This window comes from Phytophthora infestans, genomic scaffold, assembly GCF_000142945.1.
Source record: "Phytophthora infestans T30-4 supercont1.32 genomic scaffold, whole genome shotgun sequence".
Lineage (NCBI taxonomy): Eukaryota > Oomycota > Peronosporomycetes > Peronosporales > Peronosporaceae > Phytophthora > Phytophthora infestans.
The window spans coordinates 955,281-974,053 of NW_003303727.1; the positions used below are offsets into that span (position 1 = coordinate 955,281).

Below are 18,773 nucleotides of genomic sequence, written 5' to 3' on the forward strand. Positions count from 1 at the left end.
GATTGACATATGTGTACGCTTGCCTTCGACCCAGCGTCGAAAGTTATGTTTATGCCATTGTCAACGCCATGATAGCTTATTGATAGTAGAAGCGATATAGCATAGGCCACTTTCAAGATGAATGATTCTGTAGACTCGGCCAATCTTTTTATATCTCAAATTGGATTTACAATTTTTATAGCTTCTTTGTATTGATGAACATATTTTATCAGAAATAAAAATATTGTTGAGTTCCGAGGTTCCAAAACCGCTTTCCGAACCGGTTCCAAAATGATGTGGTACTTACTAGAGCTGCTGTGGACAGGGGTTGGCAGTAATTTGGGAGAGCAGTACAAAATAGTACTATAGTACTATTACTGTTACTGCAGTAGCCAGTAGTCTCCTCGAATATGATCAAACTGTTACTGTAGTAACCAGTAACTCAGATGCGGCTACAAAAGTACTGCCGAGTTACTACTGAGTTACTGTCGATACCCAGAAGTGCATCTGACAATTCTCCATTTTGACCACCGCCCCGGACTCTATGTTGGACACGAGGAGGCTTGCTAACAGCACAGTATACAGTCTTTCACACTCTCGTCGTCTCCGTCGCACGATTTCGGCGGCTGCAGGATCTGAGCTCAGTCAACGGCCCCAGTTCGACCAGTCAATCTTCTTGCCGTTTATCTTTGATGGTTTGAAGCTCATTCTCGTTGCACCCCCAAGAACGCTTTCCCAGCTCTCGTCACGCTTAAACCAACACCCACCACGTCGATAAAGTGCTCCTTTGTTGACTGTATCAACCCGGAGCTAACAAAGACGGATCCGTGTTCCATCTGCGATCAACCCGTCCACCACCTGTGCTCGAACGACCTGTGCGACCCGAGTAACATTGCTGTTCGGTGAGTTACGGTTTAAAGATACTAAATACATTGTTAAGCACTAACTGTTGTGCTATAGCTTCTGCAGCTCCACGTGTGTCGCTGAATGGAAAAGCAAGAACTTGATGGTAACCAACGCTGCCGACGATCGCATCACCTTTGAGACTATGGGGTGGTCGCCAGATTCGTCTTGTCAAGAATCCAGCCAGACTGCGTCCAGTGGTTCGACGGAGCCATTCTTCTGCCAGATCTCGGATGCAACGCTTCCGCCTGACACCCCAGCCTGTGTGGACTCGTACGGGATCCCTCTAGACATACACCACTCCCGCCAACTCGGCAAGCGTGACAACGTATGGGACGTGGCCCACGTACTCGCGGCACCGTACTCGATCGGTAATGACGACGACGCCGAGAGGTTCACCCACATCTGCCTCATTTGTGCGGCTAACGCAGCCAGTCAGCCCAACGCGGCTGGCAACGCGCGGGAAACCGTACTTCGCCGGTGGAGCCACACGTCCAACGTCAAGGACCACATGGTTGCAATGCATGAATCGCACCCCGTTGGCATGGCTGAAGTGAAAAAGAGGACCAAACGTGCTCGTCGGCAGATAGCCTCGGTGATGAACGATGTTAGTGGATATATTTCGCAGCGTGTCACCGAGTCGCAAGAGCCGATGGCGAAGCGAGGTGCTCTGCAAAAATTGTGGAGCCCAACACAAAAGGAGCTCCATGTGCACATTCCACGTTGGTTGATCAACGATGGTAAATTTGTGTGCTTTGTGTGCTATCCGTTACACGATACACGTATTATGAAACTGGTGTGTGTCTTTGCAGGCCTACCGTACAACACAGTTGTGACCAAAGACTTCCGTAACCTCATCCAACGAGTGACGGGCACGGCGAACGTTACCATCCTCTCGTCGAAGACCTACGCCAGCATGCTTGAGGCTTCTTTCCAGCGGTTTTGTGCGATGGTGAAGCAAGGAAGAGTTTGAAGCGGCTTATCGTTTGCCGTTTCTGAACTTGTTGCACGACTCCTGTACCACCGGCAACAACAAGAAAGGGATTGTGGGCACCTCTGTGAGCTTCATCAACCGAAACTGGGACTACTGCAACCTCGCGCTACTGGTAACCGTGCACAATGGTTCGCATGCGTCGTCCGAGGTAAAGACACTAATGACCTCCCGAATTGAACCGTTGTATGGGATATCGATTGCGGACATGGCGCAGTTCACGATGTCCGACACGACTCCCAGCGCTCGCAAGGTCTCCAAGTTGTTCGAAGATTCGATTCCGACCGACTGCACCATGCACGTTTTAAACTTGTGTCTATTGTATGGCATGGGTATGAGGGAGAACACGGAGCCGGTGTACGTGATGGACTCCGCGACCAACATGCAGAAGAAAGAGCGCCGAGTGTGCACTGTCGGTGGCCCGTTTCCCGAAGGCGCCCGACTGATTAAAAAGGTGTGGAGCCTTAACAACTACTTCAACTCGCCGCAGCGTGTTGAACGGCTGACCAAGCTGCAATTCTACAGTCTCCCCGAATCAAGCCCAATTGTGGACTGCGATACTCGCGTGGCATCCTCTGTGACCCTCTTTCAACGTACAATCGTCGACTACTCCGCGTTCAGAGATTACTTCAGGCACTGTGAAAAGTACGACGATCCCCAAGTGTTCGACAACTTGTCGGAAGACGAGTGGGAGCTACTGGTTGAGATGGAGGCCATCACAGGGTCCTTGACCGACCTTGCCCGCATTGAAGTACAGCGGAGCAACCAAGTGGAATCGGAGCTGTTCGTGTTGCTGAAGGCAGCTTTTGATCGGCTGAGCACTGACAAGTATCAAATCTACAATATTGACGCGGTTAGAACACCCAAGACGAACGAGAACTCCCTTCCCCGCCGTGAAGTTCGTCTGTCTGCTCTCTCCACGAACGCTGAAGTCTGTGTCCGTCGTATCAAATCGCAAGTCGCAAAGCGACTGCCTACGCTTACCGCTGAGTCTGTAGTAATTCTTCTACTGGATCCGCGAACGAAATTCACGGTCAGCGATTTGGTCCGACCTGTCAAATTTGCGGAAGCTGGCATCGCGGGACCCTCAACTGATACTGGTGATGTTGGTGCTGCTGCAATCGATGCTGTCATTGAAGACGCGGGGCTCTCGACAGATGCTGGTGATGTCGATGCTGCCGCAATTGATACTGTCATTGAAGATGGCAGGACGATCCTGCAAAATGCTCACCGAGAGGTTTACTGCTCCATGCATGCCAACAATTTAAGTGGCGCCTAAATCAAGGACTTGGACATGCCACCGAATCTGGACTTGGTGTCATCTGTCCATGACGAGCTCGTCATGTGTGGTGCCCCCGTACCAACAGAGGCTCCTCCTGAAAACTCCATGGCGAGCCTCCACGACCAAGCCGACAGAGTCCTGGACAAGTGGTACCAGTACACAGTGCAATGGGTGCGTGTTGCCGTCCAGCAAGCACCGGACGAGATGCTGTCAACGGAAGACTTCACCCGTCTGCTCCTTGTCCGCCACGATGACAGTGTATGCTGGAGACTGCAGGCTCTAGCGAAACACGTGGATATCTGTCGCTGGTACCGCGACGCAGGATCGAAGCTATTCCCGTCCATTGCTGCGCTTGCCCGTGTTTGGCTTGGCCGAAGCCCCTCCAATGCTTTCCAAGAGCGCGTCTTTTCTACCGGTGCTTTCGTCATGAACTCGCTTCGCACCAGCACGGACAATATGCGAGCCGAAATGCAGGTTCTCTTGAAGCATAACCGTACTGAGAACCGTCGTATGGAGATGGAGAGCGTCGCCGTGTCTGATTACACACAGTCAGCCTAGGTGTTCGCAACGTCCAGTTCAGTGGACCACACACAGGACGATTAGGTGGTCGTAAGCCAGTAGTTTAACAGTACTATAGTACTATTACTACAGTAACAAGGAAGACCAAATCAGAGTTACTGTTACTGCCAGTAGTTTATATTTTTTACTGGCGAACTACTGCCAGTAGTTCAGAAGAAACGCCGGTTCTGCCAACCACAGTCTGTGGTGCTTCAATTCTATAGTGAATTGCAAATAATTGTTGAATTGTGGGAGCCCTGGTTCCAGAATTTTCGGAACCAAATTTTAATAACTAGAAGGGCTGTGGTTACATTGACATCTTCTATTGGTGCTCGAGTTCCGAGTTCCTATACTTTCAGATATAAAATATTTGTAGAGAGGGAGGGTAGGGTATCGAAATATAGAGAGGCAGTGCTGCGTTTTTTTTGGAACTTAGGAACTCGGACCCGCATGGTATATAATACCTACCATGATCATAATAGTTGGTGTTGCATGGTTCGGTGACATGGGACCGATTCAAATCATGTTTCGGAACTTTACGCACTACTTGATTTTAAATAACTACAATCAGTCGGGTGGTCCCTCGCTCAAAGTGACTTGATCATACAATGTATGGGATGCGGTTTATGTTCCGGAACTCCCAGAACTACTGGCTTTAGATAACTACACCTGCTCTGGTGACGCATTTGTTAAAGTGTCGATTGGAAACAACGTTGCCAAATTCACATTAGGATTACGTTCACTCGCGCGATCTTTCTGTTGGCGTACGCTGGTGGACGGACGTAATGGATTAGGCTACATCGTCCGCCCAAGCAGTGCATAAAATGACATCTAGAGTACCCCTAAACCCCCTTATAGTGACTGTAGGGACAGTGTGATGTACTACATAGTACAAATCAGTCCTGGAGCAATTGGCAAATGCTGTTTACTATCCTGGTGGCGCGGGTTGTCGGGGTCCATCGGCTGCAGTGAGTATCCTCGTGCTGGCAACACTGGAGATTTCGTCTCTTGTTTTCCTTCATTTTTTCTTGCAGTACAAGTTTTATTTTTCTGGAATGCACCAGCTTGCCTACACATTGGAAACCTGCGTCTGCCTCATGCAGGTGAAACTTCTAACCGGAATCCTATTTCTAATTCCATTCGAGCTAGGGCATTTCGGTACGCTTTTGGGTGCCGACTCACCTGATTCAGTGTTTTTCATTTGCCTTTTGTTAAGGTGCTGACTTTAGTTTTTGATTCGAATGGCTCGACGACAACTGAAAAGTCTCTCTGAGATGAGTCAGCTGTGTTGGCGTTATGACGCACTTTCGAAGTACTGGCCTGGCGGATCTTCAGACACTGCACCACTCGAAGCGCCAGCATCGAAAATGAGAGGCACACTTTGGAAGGTTTCTGTGTCTACGGTCTACGAGGTCGCAGCGATCGATCGCAAGAGGTCTGCAGTTCGCTCCAACTCGTTACAGCTGCGTGAGCGTCGGTCTTCAATACGGTCAACAAGTAATTCGGCTCGCTTGGTCACAAAATCGGCCACGCTGGCGTCTGAGAGAGACGAGAACGTGTCTCCTGCCAAGCTTGGAGGCTGCGCAAAGCGTAGTAGATGAAATTTCTCGGCAGCGGCATACAGCTGGGCCTTCCTGCTGTTCCTGCTGCTGCTGGTTGATGACTTGTTGGCTCGATGCCACTTCCAAGCGCGCTGAAGGAGCAGAGCAGCGCTCTCTTTGCGTTGACGAATGAAGCGATAGAAGCGTGCGACATCGAGCACTATTTGCTCTTGAGGACACAATTGCAGCGTGTCGATGAGTACGACGCGCAGCAAGCACGCGATGATCATACCGCCGATGATTCCTCCGATTGCGATAATGATCTTGCCCCCGAGAGTCCACGGGAAGGTGTCGCCGTAGCCAACTCCAGTGATGGTGACAATTGTGAGCCAGAAGGCGTCGCTGGCGTTCGTCTCAGTCGGGTTGCTTGCCCTATTTGACCCAAGAGTGGCGACTATGAGACCCCCTTACGTGTAAGAAAAAGACAAAGAGTAGTGTCGACGCACCGCTCGAAGAAGTTGAGTGCAACTGAAGTGAGCAGCCAGTCGATTGTCAGGAGGCTCAAACTCGACTCGAAGGGGAATTTCTGGATGGAAAACTTGACGTTGAGCCAGATCGAAGACAAATCCACTTGATGAATTGAGCCTGCACGAGCACAAGCCAATTAAAATTTAATACATTGACAATAAAGTGCATTTTGTTTTTTTCCTTGATCGTCGTCCGTACCAACAAGCCGCGCTTCATGTGATGAAGAATTCAGCCCCAAGTGGTTTCTCAACACCCGACCGAGCAGGTAAATGCGTAGGAACACCAACACGTCTGTGATCGACAACACATAAGCGTCACACGACAATTTAGTGAGCCTTTTTTATCTTCATATTTTCCTTACCCAGTTGATCGAGACATAACACGTCATGCTCTCCCCAGCGCCATATCTCGCGATCGGCACTGAGAAGTGGCATGTGCGCTATGCAGACCAGCGCTTCTAGTAGAAATTGACTACCAGTCAGTGAGCTATCGGTTAGCAACTTATCGGATAGTATTGTGTTAAGGAAATAGCGACAAAAGTTACAAACCTCCGTAGACCTGAGCACGCGCTGAAAAATGCAGCGTCGGGTGGCAGTTGATTCGCCAAAATCTTGGTCTTGCACACGATTCCTGTCAGCAAAAAAACAATAATTTCAAAGAATGAAATTACTTTTTTTTGCAAGCAGTCAGTTTACCATCTATACGGACGTACGATAGCGCATCACGAGGGCGTAGAGAAGCAGCCCCGACGTGCCCGAGAGAACGCCCTTCAATACGATAAACACTGTCGAGTAGGACTGCGACGACGAAACGTTTCTTCCCTCTTCCACCAGCTGAGCCAGCTCGACTCCGAGCATTTCTCCCTCGACGCTGGCACACAAGATGCCAAACACAGCCAGAAGCAGCATGAAACTTTCCCAGAACGCCCGTTCTTCTGCCAGCTATAAAACAATTATTAGTTTCGACAATGTTTAAAAGTTTTGCTGGAAATTGCTACTGTATTAGACCTTTCGACTGCGATCGAAACTCTGGATTGTGGCGATTGTCGTTTGCCACTTAGTGTCGTTATCCTGGAATTTGCGTCGCAGCTACAGTAAACGTACGCGGGGAAATCGTTAGGCAAATGCGGGAGTGAGGACCCGGTATGCGAAGCGTGGACCTGGTCAATGTAGATGGCTCGGCGAGATATCGAGGAGGACCTTGGAGGCACGTGGACGGCTACATGCGGTGCGGGGCTCGAAGGGGGTGGCATCTCTGACCTTCACCGTCGACTATCCTTGAGAAGTACTGATTTACATAAATGCTACACAAATTACCACAACTACATAATATGTAGTTGTGGTAATATAATATTATACTGGGATAGTCTGGAAGGCTAGTCAACCCAAATCGGATTAATTCGTCGCGGTTACTGAAGCCGGTAGCTGAAGCCGATAGACTGAAGCCGGTAACTGTCCGGTTTACCGGGTAACTGTTCGATTTGAGCGAGAACAAGGAACGGACTAGACCAGGTGCAGCACAGCTTGAGCTTCGAGGTCTTCAGCTTTACCCTGGCGCCCTGACATGCGGCGGCATCTGCAGCAGCAGCACGCTGTACTGCTGAGCTAGGACGACGGAGGCCGTAAGCTGTAGTAGTAGTAGTAGAAATGCTATGTCTACACAGGTACTAAGATGTGTGTTTTTCCTCTTGCTGTTGCAGAGGAATTGCGAACGTATTTGTGTTTCCGGCAAAGATATTACAGGCTCCAAATGGTCGATTATCAGTAAACTGGCAATTGGATTGACGTGAAGAATATCCCAACGTGAAGAAAAGGCCGAGATGAATTCTTTCACGTGTCGCCATCGAGTGGCAAAGCTAGGGATGCATACGAATGTGTACATGTCGCCTGCGTATCCGTTCCCACGCAAACAGGGAAGTATGTGGAATGCCAATATGGCGAGATGGAGTTTTTTGCAGGCTTAAATTGTCGAATGCTGTTTTATTTTCACCCGTACAAGTACCAAAGCTTGATGTCGCCGTAGGAGTACGCATACGGCGACCAACTTTACTATTTGGAGATAAAATTTACTATTTGCTTCCTGAGCTCGTACGAGACCACGAAAGAATACCACTTTGCAAAAGATGTCATGCCAACCCGCGTGAAAATGAGTTTAGTGTCGCTATGCGGCTACGATCAGTTAAGTGTTCGGCTGGAAGCATTTGCGTCTTGTTGACATCCACCACATCGTAGAAGCTCTGGAAGCTGACGTCACCGTTCGGGGACACAAGTGCTAGGTAGTGGACATTGTCACCCACATATCGTCTCGCCCTTCGTTCTTCAGCACGCTCGCTTAATTGTGACGAATACAGTGGAGGCCTAATCACGTACCGGCGAATCACGCTGCTCCGATCCAGCATTGGCTTCGCACTATTTGCTGCAATAATAGCAGTAACAATTGAGTTCTCGCACTTAGCTGATCGTAGCCGCATAGCGATGAATCTGCGCGCATTTATCCTCTTCAGGACTTAAAGCCCAGCACACCTTCTCCGTGGGCGTTTATCGCGCGTGTGATAGCAAGGGATCCCGTGCGTGAATGGAAAACCTGGCAAAATAATGGTACATTGCTTGAAGTTTTCGTTGCCGACTCACCCAATATCGTTTACCGGGTTACCCTGTTCAACAAGGCAATTACAAGTTAAGGTGACGTCATTGTTCCTGGAAACAGTTGCTCCTTCTCCGGCGGCCGGATAAACCTGCGTTTTCGGCGAAGAATTGCGTTGAGATATCCTTCGGATCCAATGCGGATATTCACCTGGCCCAAACTCCTTTGTTGGATGCCTCGCAAATACCTACCGTTACAATTGCCAACCTTGCGGCAGTTGAGGACGGGTCTGTAACAACAACTATTGCTATTGTGCATCGGTTGGGCTCGGTGAAGCGTATTGTAGCGCGGAAGGGGAAGACGACTGATAAGCGAGAGCTACTCCTTGTTGATGATTCCGGGTACCAAATAGTTTGTACGACGTGGGGTCACCTCGCCAATGGAGACATTTTACAAAGCAGCGTTGTCGTTGTGAGAAATGCTACGCTTTCTACGTACAACAAACTCCGGTATGTTTCAGTTGGTCCTGCATCGGAGATTCTACACGAACCTGCGATCGATCGCGTCGACCTACTCCGTAATTGGTACGGTGGTTTGGCGCCATCCCATACGTTCTCACCTCTTTCCGGGCTTTAAACCTAGCGTTTCGTAAACGACAATTTTGCATTTTTTTTTAAAAAAAAGTAAGAAAACAATACATTTTCGTTTTTCTTAAACTATCCCAGCCTTCGCTTCGCCCTAGTTGAAGGACTTTAAAACTTGCGGTATACAAGCCTTCGTCCACGGTGTCAGTCTCTACCTGGATCACCACAGTTTACCTAGCCGTGCAAGGCGCTCGCAACTCCGGATGAGGGGAGCGGAAGGACGAAGAGCTCTACTTCATTGTCGGCAACAATTATGCAGGATAATGCGACGAGTTGCTGGGTCCAGATGGATTATGAGCTGCCAGAGAGCGAGAATACGTGAACATCGGTGCGAAATTACGGAGCGGGCGCAGCACATGGGAGACCATGCGATTGAACATAGCGGGGCATTCTTCTGGCCTTGTGGCATAACAAGCCACTCCCAGAGCATACCACTGGGAGTGCTTACCGCTGTGAGCGATATGTCACTCAGCTTCATGAGGATTTGATAGAATCCTTCGGTCAGGTCAATGGCGTTGTAGACCTCACTACCCGACATAGCGTCGAGCACCATGTCCTTCCGAAAAATTGGCGTCTAAGCAGGAATGGTATCGTCGTTCAGCTTGTTGAAGGCACGGACGATGCGCCACCCACCCGTGGCTTTCTTCACAAGGTCGGACTGGAGTGCGGCGATGTGCACTCACGCACATGACCAGCCTTGCGGCGGCTCTCGAGGAAGTCGTTGATAGCTTGGACCTGATTTCGCGGGAGCGGTCACTGCCGCGTCACACAATGCTTCGAGCCGGGCACGAGATCGATCTCGTGGAGAAAGCCTCGGTCAGCTGATAACTCAGCTGGGATCTTATCCGGAAAGACATCTTAATATTCGTGGGCGGACTCGTAGCTTGGGCTGTTGGATTTGCATAGCGCTTCCTAAGATTGCGGTGCGAAGCGCTCCTCGCGGGCCGAGTTCGGTTCGGCGCTCTTTAAGCGCGAGGGAGCGTCGTCGTCACTGACTGCATTCACTTCGAGCGACGCCAAATCGGTGTCGGTGATCAGGTAGACCTTTCGATTTCATTGTCCTCGAAGCCGCAAAGGAAGTTCTTCCAAGAGAAACCTGGAAGTCAAATGATCGACTGCGCCTCTCGAGGTGGGTTTGCAAGCTCGAGCGTTCGTCAGCGACCGGAGGTACCTTCCCCGTACGCAAGCACGCAGACCGACTCCGTCGGTGAGTTGTCACTTGGTACGGTCTCTCGGTGAGGTTTCAGCCCGACGCCGCTTCGACTTCTTCTATTTCCACCTCGCGTGCGAATTCAAGGATGATGAGTCGCTTTCGCTGGACGAGATATCACCCCCCTCGAGCGGGAGTTCCTTCTCGACCGCGGTAGTGTTCAGCGGGAGCGCCGACTGCTCGACCACCGGCTCAATTGACGGGAGCTTCTGCTCGACCGCCGTCTCTTCGCTCAACGGGAGCCCCTGCTCGACCGCCAGTTGATCTTGATCCCCGCGTCGCCGCGGGGAATCATCAATTAAGAGCACTGCGCAAGCCGTTCAGAGAGCACCATCGCTCACACTGTGCACAACGTGCGTCGGGGATGACTGGTCCATGACGGTGACGTGATGCCAATTTTGCTTGGCGACCAGGAGGTGCGTGAACACCTAACTCACATCATAATCACTGCGGCACTTGACCGACCGGACCAACCAGTCAATTTCTGATTGATAGCGCGACAACTACGGCATACCCAGGATGCAGTCAAACGCGTAATTCATTTCAATGAAGAGGAAGTCGTCGCTGCTTCGGAAACCGTCGAACGTGTATGGAAGGGTAATCTCACGCCGCGCGACGCAGCGTGATTTTCCATCGGCTAAGCTGACAGCGACTTACCCTCTACTTTTAGGGACAGCGATGTCCGACGGGGGTACCGACAAGCGCGACACACGGAGGAAGTTGTCGGTCGCTCCTGAATCAAGGAGCGCACGCAGTGGTCGACGGGCGCCGGCGACATGGAAACTGACAATGATCAATCTTGAATCACTCGGCGTAGCGGTGGCCCTAGGAGGTTGACCTTCCACCGGGGCCCCCGGACCTCCGTTCCAGCCAGCACCTACTGACCCTGACCGGTTTTTGGCTGGTCAGAACTCACAGGCTCGGCATCGATATGCGAAAGCACGGGTGGAGGCGCTCGGCACTCCAGCGCGCGATGACCGACATTCCGACAATGGAAGCAGGTGAAATAACGACCGTTCCGGTGCGTTACATGACGCTGGCGATTAATCGTCGCATTGTTAGCGTCGATGTCCATGGGCCCGGGCGCAGATTCTCGAGCTGCAGCGGGCAGCACGTGGGCGTATGATGCCGCAACCACGTAGTCCTCGCGTAGAGCGAGAACAAACGCCTCTTCGAGTGTAGAGGGATCCGATCTTGTAAGGCAGTAGCGCGTCATGCCTTCGCGCACACCGAACACGAGCACATGAGGCTGAGAGGCCATATCTATAGGCTTGGACACGATACACAGCGCGATGTGTCACGTCTTTTGGACGTAGTCGCACATTGTCATCGTGCCTTGCCGAAGTTCGAAGAAGTCTGCCCGAATTCGGGATTTATCTTGCGACGGCCCGAGCGCGAGCCAAAGGTAGCTCTGGAGAGTATCCAGAGTGGGGGAGGCATTGGGGTCGACGCCCAACTTGCCGAGGGCCCAGTCCTTGGCTTTCCCAAACAGCCGCGAGAGGAGGACGTGGACGATCGCGGAAGGCGCTCGATCAACTTCGAGGCGATGACGATGTCGATCTCTCGAAACCAACGGTTCAGCGGATGTCGGTCCTCTCCAGCGCCGGTGTAGGTGGACGTCTCTAGTTTCACGACGTCTTTCGTTGAGATACGCGAGGGAGTTGACACTCGCCGTTTCGCATCAGCGAGCTCGCGCTGCATGAATTCCTGTGCCGCAACACGCTGCTCGTCGGGCGTCAGTGAGCGCAGTAGCGAGGTGACGACGGCTTCTTTAGGCACCGCCGTGGAGAGCTTCCCACTCGATCCAAGTGGGATGGGGGAAAGCAGCGTGGTCGAGGTCTTGGCTCATGTCGAACTTGGTCATTGGAGGACTACAAATTGCTACCAGGTGTAACGGGCCAGGTATTTACTCCGTTACTTGCTTACACAATAGTGTTAAGGAAACTCGCAATAGGACGACTGCCTTAGTGTGACGGGGTCACACAGCACCTTGCGCTAGAGGAAGTTATCTTCCGAGAGTATACAAACTCTCAGTGAACGGCAGTTCACAGGTCCCCTCTTTATTCAAAAGAGAGCGAAGTGACCAAATTAAGGTAGAATGTAAACTGAGTGTATTTATAGGTAGATAAAGCTTGGGTTTAACACAAACTATAAGTCACCTATCGATATGCAATGTCGTTAACCAATGGTTGGCTTTGAACGACCTTGGTACTTTGTACCAAATATCCCGAAGTATGACGTGTCATACTTCTGAAGTGTCCGGTGTCACACTTCATGTAACCAGGGTACACTTAGGGCTACGTACCCCGTTACATCCTCCCCCACTTAGCTTCGGTTTACCGACCAATCAGAATGAAGAGGGGTTTGTCACAAACTCTCATTCTCAAAGTCGAAACCATCGACTTGGCCGCGCGAGCGCGGCGGAGGCTCACTTCACAGTTAGAGCCTCGAGTAGCAGTCAGTGCGCTCTTCTTCTAGGTCTTCCACTTCGACCGTTAACCATGCCTCGTGGTACTGCAAAGAGCGGTGCGAAGACACGCCCCAAGGCTGCTGCCGAGAAGGCGCAAGCCAAGAGCACTAAGCCTCACGGCAAAGGCTCGGCACTTAAGGAGGCTACTCAGGTGACCTCCGAGGCAATCGGTTTCTCGGGTGACGCGGCTGTGGGCAAGCGAGCAAGCAAGCGCCGCAGCCCGTCGCCCTCGGCCTCTCCAGACAATCGTCCGAACCCTCGGTTCGTAGAACGTGAGTTCGACTCTGGCAGTGAGGACGAAGCCGAGTCCGAGAGCACGCACGATGCTCTTGCGGGCTCTGTGGGAGGGCACAGCTCAGTGCCCAGTGAACACAAGGACGACAGCGTGCAGTCGCTCGCACGTGATCAAGGTGATCACAGTCCCAGGACGTCTGTGCGCTCTGAGAGTCCGGCCGTCAAGGCTAAGGGCACTCCCAAAGCTGGTGGCGATGAGGAAGAGAATCCTCGCAAACGTGTCTCGCTTGCCGAGGGTCTTGCGCGTGCTAAGGCCTCTAAAGCCGAAGGCGCCAAGCCCTCAAAGAAGCGTACAGCCTCTAAGTCTCCACTCCGTGAGGAGAAGGAGTCTCGACACTCCCGTCGGGGCATCTTCGATTCCTCGGATGAAGAGGAGGAGAAGGAGGAAGAAGAGGAGGAGGAGGGTGCTATCTCTGAGCCCCGGGAGGTCTCGAATGACAGCAGGAGGATTACCAAGCTGCCCAGCGTGTGCGTGGGGGTTCGGTGGTGGCACCCGTCAGCCAGGGAGCTGCCATCAACTCAAGAGGGTACTAGCCTCCCGAGGAGAGCTCTGGGGCTGATCTCTTCTTAGAGCTTCTCGTCGCTCCTCGTGGCCTTGTGGCCGGTCACACTTCTAGGGGCATCTACGAACGTGCCCTTGTTCAGAAAGAACAGTTATTCGTTGACAACTTGGAGGGTGCTCGGTGTGTACTTCTCGCGCCACACCGCATTCCCCTTAAGGACTTCACGACTTGTCGTAAGAAGCCCGAGAACCGGGGTGGTCTCTATCCTCTTTGGGGGTACCCCTGAGTTATGCCCGAGATCTGTCCCACGTGGAGTTCTTGTGAGGACATGTTCTGGGCATGGGTGGAGTCTCTTAAGTACTCACCCACGGAGTTACGGGAACTCCATGAAGATCAGCTGCTGTCCCGCATCCTGGACCAGCGTGATCTTCGTGTGAGGCTTGCCCACTTGGTCAGCAAGCGTATGCTGCCAAGGGACATCCTGAAGCGCGCGGCTTCCAGCGCTCACAATGAGCGCGGGTACGGAATGTATTCATCGTCCGTACCCCGTTCGGGCAAGAAGCCCCGGACTACTTATGAAGCTGCCACTGCTTCTGTTCCCAGATTGCGACAGCCTTCGGGCGGTCAATCAGGAGCCGTTCAATCGGCTCCCATGAGTTCTCGGAGTGGGCATAACCCCTCCACTTCACGAGGAGCTGTCACTTATCGCGACGCCGTTGCTCCTGGAGGATCCGCTCCACGTGGAAGTGGACTTCTCCATTCCGGCCAAGCAGGGGCGGAGGTGCCCTCGTACGAGTACGAGTACTCGGTGCCTCCCGAACGCCACTCTCATCCGAGTACTCCGGCTGCGGGTCCGACACAGGGCCCTGAGGTTGACCGCCTCCGTCAACGTGTCCTCGTGCTTGAGATTGCACTTGGCCTTGGGACTGGCGGTGATGCTGCCGCCCAGGCCGGGAATCAAGGCGAGCTCGCTCGTCTTGCGGGCCGCCTGAACCTGTTGAAGCGAGAGGTCGCGAGCCTGCATCTGCGGGTGGATCGCCGGGCCTCTTCGTCCGATCTGGACGAGGCCTTTCGCATGATCCGATGGATCGAGGCTCTGCTGCCACGTCCGGAGCCGCCTGCGGCACACTCCCAGACGTACGCGTATGGTGCGTACCCGGCGTACTCAGTGTACTCGGCGTATGGCTCCGGGGTCCGTTCGTAAGGAGCCCCTCCGGCGGTCTTGACCGCAGCCTTGCCGTTTCGACCGAGGCTTGGGTGCCTTCTCCGACGCCCTCGTCGACGTCTGTGACCGGACCTCGCTTCGAGGAGCTGGGTCAAGGTGGGTCTGCGAGTCAGCAACCCCCTGCGGATCAAAGTACCGCTTAAGACGTCCAACATAGAACGTCGGGTGCGTCGTCATTGACTTTGGCAGGTCGATTGTGTACGACGCACCATGTCTGGCCAGGGCTGCAAATGGTCCGATGAAGCGGTGCTTCAGCTTGTTGCTGCCAACAGAGCTGACAGTGTCAAGAGGTATATTCCTCGTGTCTAGCAACACTAAGTCCCCCACCTTAAGTATACTTAAGTTTCCTCTTCCATGTTTGTCGGAGTACTCCTTTTGTTTATCTTGGGCCGCTGTCATGGCATCGCGGACCCTGCTGACAACGCTCAGCTTGGTATCCATAAAGAATTCCACTTGTTTCCGCAGCGAAACTGGTCTCACATCCGAGACCTGGGAGGAAAGGGCTTTCCGAGCCTCTCCCCCACTTAGAATAGAGGAGTCAGTGTCTCCTCGAAGAGTGAGAGGCACTTTGGGGTGACGGAAGCCGTTCAAGTAGAACGGCGTGAGCCCTGTGGATGCGTGCACCGCGTTGTTGAGCGCAAACTCAACAACTGGAAGCTGCGTCGACCATGTACGTGGTGCTGCCGCGCACACACTGCTCCGAGTATCCTCGAGCACTCGATTGACGCGCTCTGTCTGGCCGTCTGTCTGTGGATGATCCGCAGTGGACATCTGCAGACGAGTTCCCAGTAAAGGAAACAGCGTTTTCCAAAACGCAGCAGTGAACCGCGGGTCTCGGTCCGAGACAACCGTCTCCGGGAGATCGTGATAGCGGAATACGCCATCGACGAACAACCTTGCGGGTTGTTCGCCCGTAACAGTGACGGGAACCGGAGCAAGATGTACCATCTTGTTCAGCCGACACACGAACACCAAAATTTTGGTGTTGCCGTGTCCCTCGGCGGGAAGCCCAAAGATGAAGTCAAGACTCATCGACTTCCAACAGTCAGCCGGTACGGGCAGGCTCTGTAGTGGAGCCGAAAAGTGCCCTGCGGGTTTGACCCGCTGACATGTTTCACATGTCTTAACGTACCGGTCGACCCACTTGTACATGTGGGTCCACCAGAAGGCCTGAGATACCGACAGAAAGGTCTTCTCGCGGCCCAAGTGGCCGCTGGAGGGCGAGGATATCGCGAGGATATCGAACTTCAGATCCTCGTCGTTGGGTACGACCACCCGTGGAGGTTAATTGGGCTCCACCCGGTAATAAAGGAGGCCATCCTTCAACTCATATCGGTGGAGCCGTGAGCGCTGTCGCGACGAGAGCCAGTCGGGCCTCGAGCTCGTTCCTTCCATAAGGAACTTGACGATAGGCGCGACAGCCTCATCGTCCCGATACGCCATGCGTATCCGATCATATAGATCCGTTGTCACCCGTGTGATGTGGGCCAACTCATAGTCAGGACGCAGAGAGAGGGCGTCCGCAAGCACGTTGAGCTTGCCCGGCTTGTATTCGACGCGGAAGTTGTACTCCGCGAAGAAGGACAGCCACCTCGCCATCCTTTGGGAGAGGTGAGGCGACTTAGTCGCCGTCCTCAAGGATGCGTGATCTGTGTAGATCACGAAGGGCCGAGAGCCCAGAAGGTGAACACGAAACTTCACAAGGGCATATTTAATTGCCAGGAGCTCCTGTCGTGGACAGGGTAGTTCCGCTCGGCAGCTTTGAGCTGCCTGGACTGGAACGAGATGACTCGTTCATGTCCAGCCGTGTCGGCCTGCAGCAATGCACATCCGATGGCGTAATCGGAGGCATCGCAGACGACGCTAAACGGCTTCGTCTCATCCGGCAGGGCCAGGACAGGGGCCTCTTGGAGACTGGCCTTGATGCTGTGAAAAGCATCCTGGTGCTCTTGCTCGCAGCGCCAGTCGACGTCCTTCTGAAGGAGGCTCGACAAGGGCTTAGCAAAGCCAGCGTACCCTGCGCTGTACTTGTGAAGGTAGTTGGCCAAGCCCAGCCACTTTCGAAGAGGGGATCGGGGCGTCGGCCATACGGCTATGGCCTTGACCTTGTGTGGGTCAGCCCGAACGCCCACGTTGCTTACGAAGCAACCGAGAACTTTAATTTCTGGTGGCGCGAAAACGCACTTGTCGATGTTGGCGTAGAGCTTGTTCGCTCGCATCACGTCCAACACTCGGCTGAGGTGTCCTAGATGCACCTCCATGGCCGTTTTGCCTCCCTCGGCACGGCTATGGACGAATATGTCGTCGGAGTACGTCTGTACGAAGGTACGCAAAGGGTGGAACAGCTGCGTCACCAGGCGATTGAGCGTCGCCGGGGCGTTAGCCAGGCCCTGCGGCATGACGAGCCACTCCCAAAACATGCCGCTTGGAGTGCTCACCGCGGTGAGCGAGATGTCACTCTCTCGCATCAGGATCTGGTAGTATCCGTCTACCAAATCCAGCGCACTGTACAGTACGCTCCCGGCTATGTTGTTTAACAACACATCCTTTCGTGGGATTGGTGTTTGGGCCGGCACCGTCGCGTTGTTCAGCTTGTTGTAAGCATGAACAAGACGCCACTTTCCGTTCGGCTTCTGAACGCAGAAAGTCGGCGTCGAGTGCGGGGATTTTGACTCCCGCACCATGCCTGCCTTCGCTTTCGCGGCGAAGAAGGCATCAATGACCTCGCACTGTTCGCGCGGGAGAGACCATTGCCTCGTGACACAATACTTTGTGCCAGGCACGAGATCAATCTTATGCCGTACTCCTCGATCCGGTGGAAGTTGGGTCGGTGGATGTTTGCTCACCACGTCCGCATACTCCGTCACCAAAGGATACACCGGATCCTTGGGGTTCTTAAGGATCTCAGAGCCCAAGCGCGCCTGACGCTGCTTGTTAGGCCTTCCAGGACGTTCTCGTCAAATACAGAGGAGGAGTTCAGCTCCTCCCGAGTGGTATCAGGTCTCATGAGCACCATCTCAGCAATCTCTCCAGCCTTGAGGTTGGCCAGGAAAGACTCGACCGTCATTTCCTCGAGGTTCAGTATCTCTGCAACCTCTGGCAACGGTTCCAAGTGCACCAGATGCCATGACGGGTAAACCGGTCTCGCCATCGAAGATGTGATAACACTCTTCCACCGGCCTTGTCGGAGGAGCCCGGGCCCTGGACTCCGAGTCGCTTGAAGCGACGTCGATCTGAACGAAGCTCGGATCCGACTTGAGGCGGCGGTGGCGTCGTTGACGACGGCGACCGTGACGTGGAGCTTTGCTGCCCACGTCTAGGTATGTCGGCGCTACGACATCCGAGGCACTCGTGGCCTCGCGTGGTACTGTGGTACCCACACAGGAAGCGTGTTCGACGCCTTCCTGGGCGACCGTGAGTGGAACTCTGTTACCCACTCTGAACACGCTGTTCTCAATGTTCGTGGCAGCTGCAGCTGTTTGCGGAACTAAGTTACCCGCTTGTGGATCTAGGCTACCCACTTGGCCAGCGCCTCTTCTGGGCGCTGCCACCATCAAAACATCCTCGGAGTCGTCATATACGTCGACGACTCCCAAGCATCTGCCGGATGCTAAGGTCCCCTGGCAACCCTTGCGGGCGCCCCGGGTCCTGACAGAGGTGGGAACATGACTCACCAATGCTCTGTCGGACTGCGCAGGGCGGCTGGCACCGATTGCCTTGCCTCGCCAGTCGATCCAGGGCTCGTGCTTCTCAAGCCAGGGCATGCCCAGGATCATATCATATGGATCCATATCGAGAACAGTGAACTGTTCGAGGCTGTCAAAGTCCTCAAACTTCATGCAATATTTATTATATGAACCGCGCTACACTCTGCAGGTGCGTCAACACAATTGACAGCACCATAGTTAGTTTACCATATGTGCGGCCCCAAGCCTCGCGCTGCCCGCCAGTATACAAAATACAAAGATAAGCGGGGTAACGGGGGCTAAAATGATATATTATCCAAATTACTTGCTCTTCTGCTGCTTCTTTTGCTCGATATACTTGGCGTTTCGGGCGGCC

At 53.1% G+C, this 18,773-nt stretch overlaps 2 protein-coding genes across 2 annotated transcripts; one reads left to right on the forward strand and one right to left on the reverse strand.

Annotated features, from left to right (window-relative positions):
* Positions 1-671: 671 nt before the first annotated feature.
* PITG_14162 (uncharacterized protein) lies at positions 672-3,713 on the forward strand (the record flags this gene model as incomplete). Its single annotated transcript, XM_002899226.1, has 7 exons — positions 672-674; positions 799-881; positions 940-1,622; positions 1,695-1,834; positions 1,920-2,024; positions 2,091-2,726; positions 3,159-3,713. The coding sequence occupies 7 exons, from the start codon at positions 672-674 to the stop codon at positions 3,711-3,713; spliced, it is 2,205 nt and encodes a 734-aa protein (XP_002899272.1).
* A 1,405-nt stretch (positions 3,714-5,118) lies between these two features.
* On the reverse strand, positions 5,119-6,690 carry PITG_14163 (Voltage-gated Ion Channel (VIC) Superfamily; the record flags this gene model as incomplete). Its single annotated transcript, XM_002899227.1, has 6 exons — positions 5,119-5,686; positions 5,761-5,899; positions 5,981-6,073; positions 6,144-6,253; positions 6,331-6,412; positions 6,495-6,690. 6 exons carry the CDS (start codon positions 6,688-6,690, stop codon positions 5,119-5,121), a joined length of 1,188 nt encoding a protein of 395 aa, XP_002899273.1.
* Between the last annotated feature and the right edge of the window lie 12,083 nt (positions 6,691-18,773).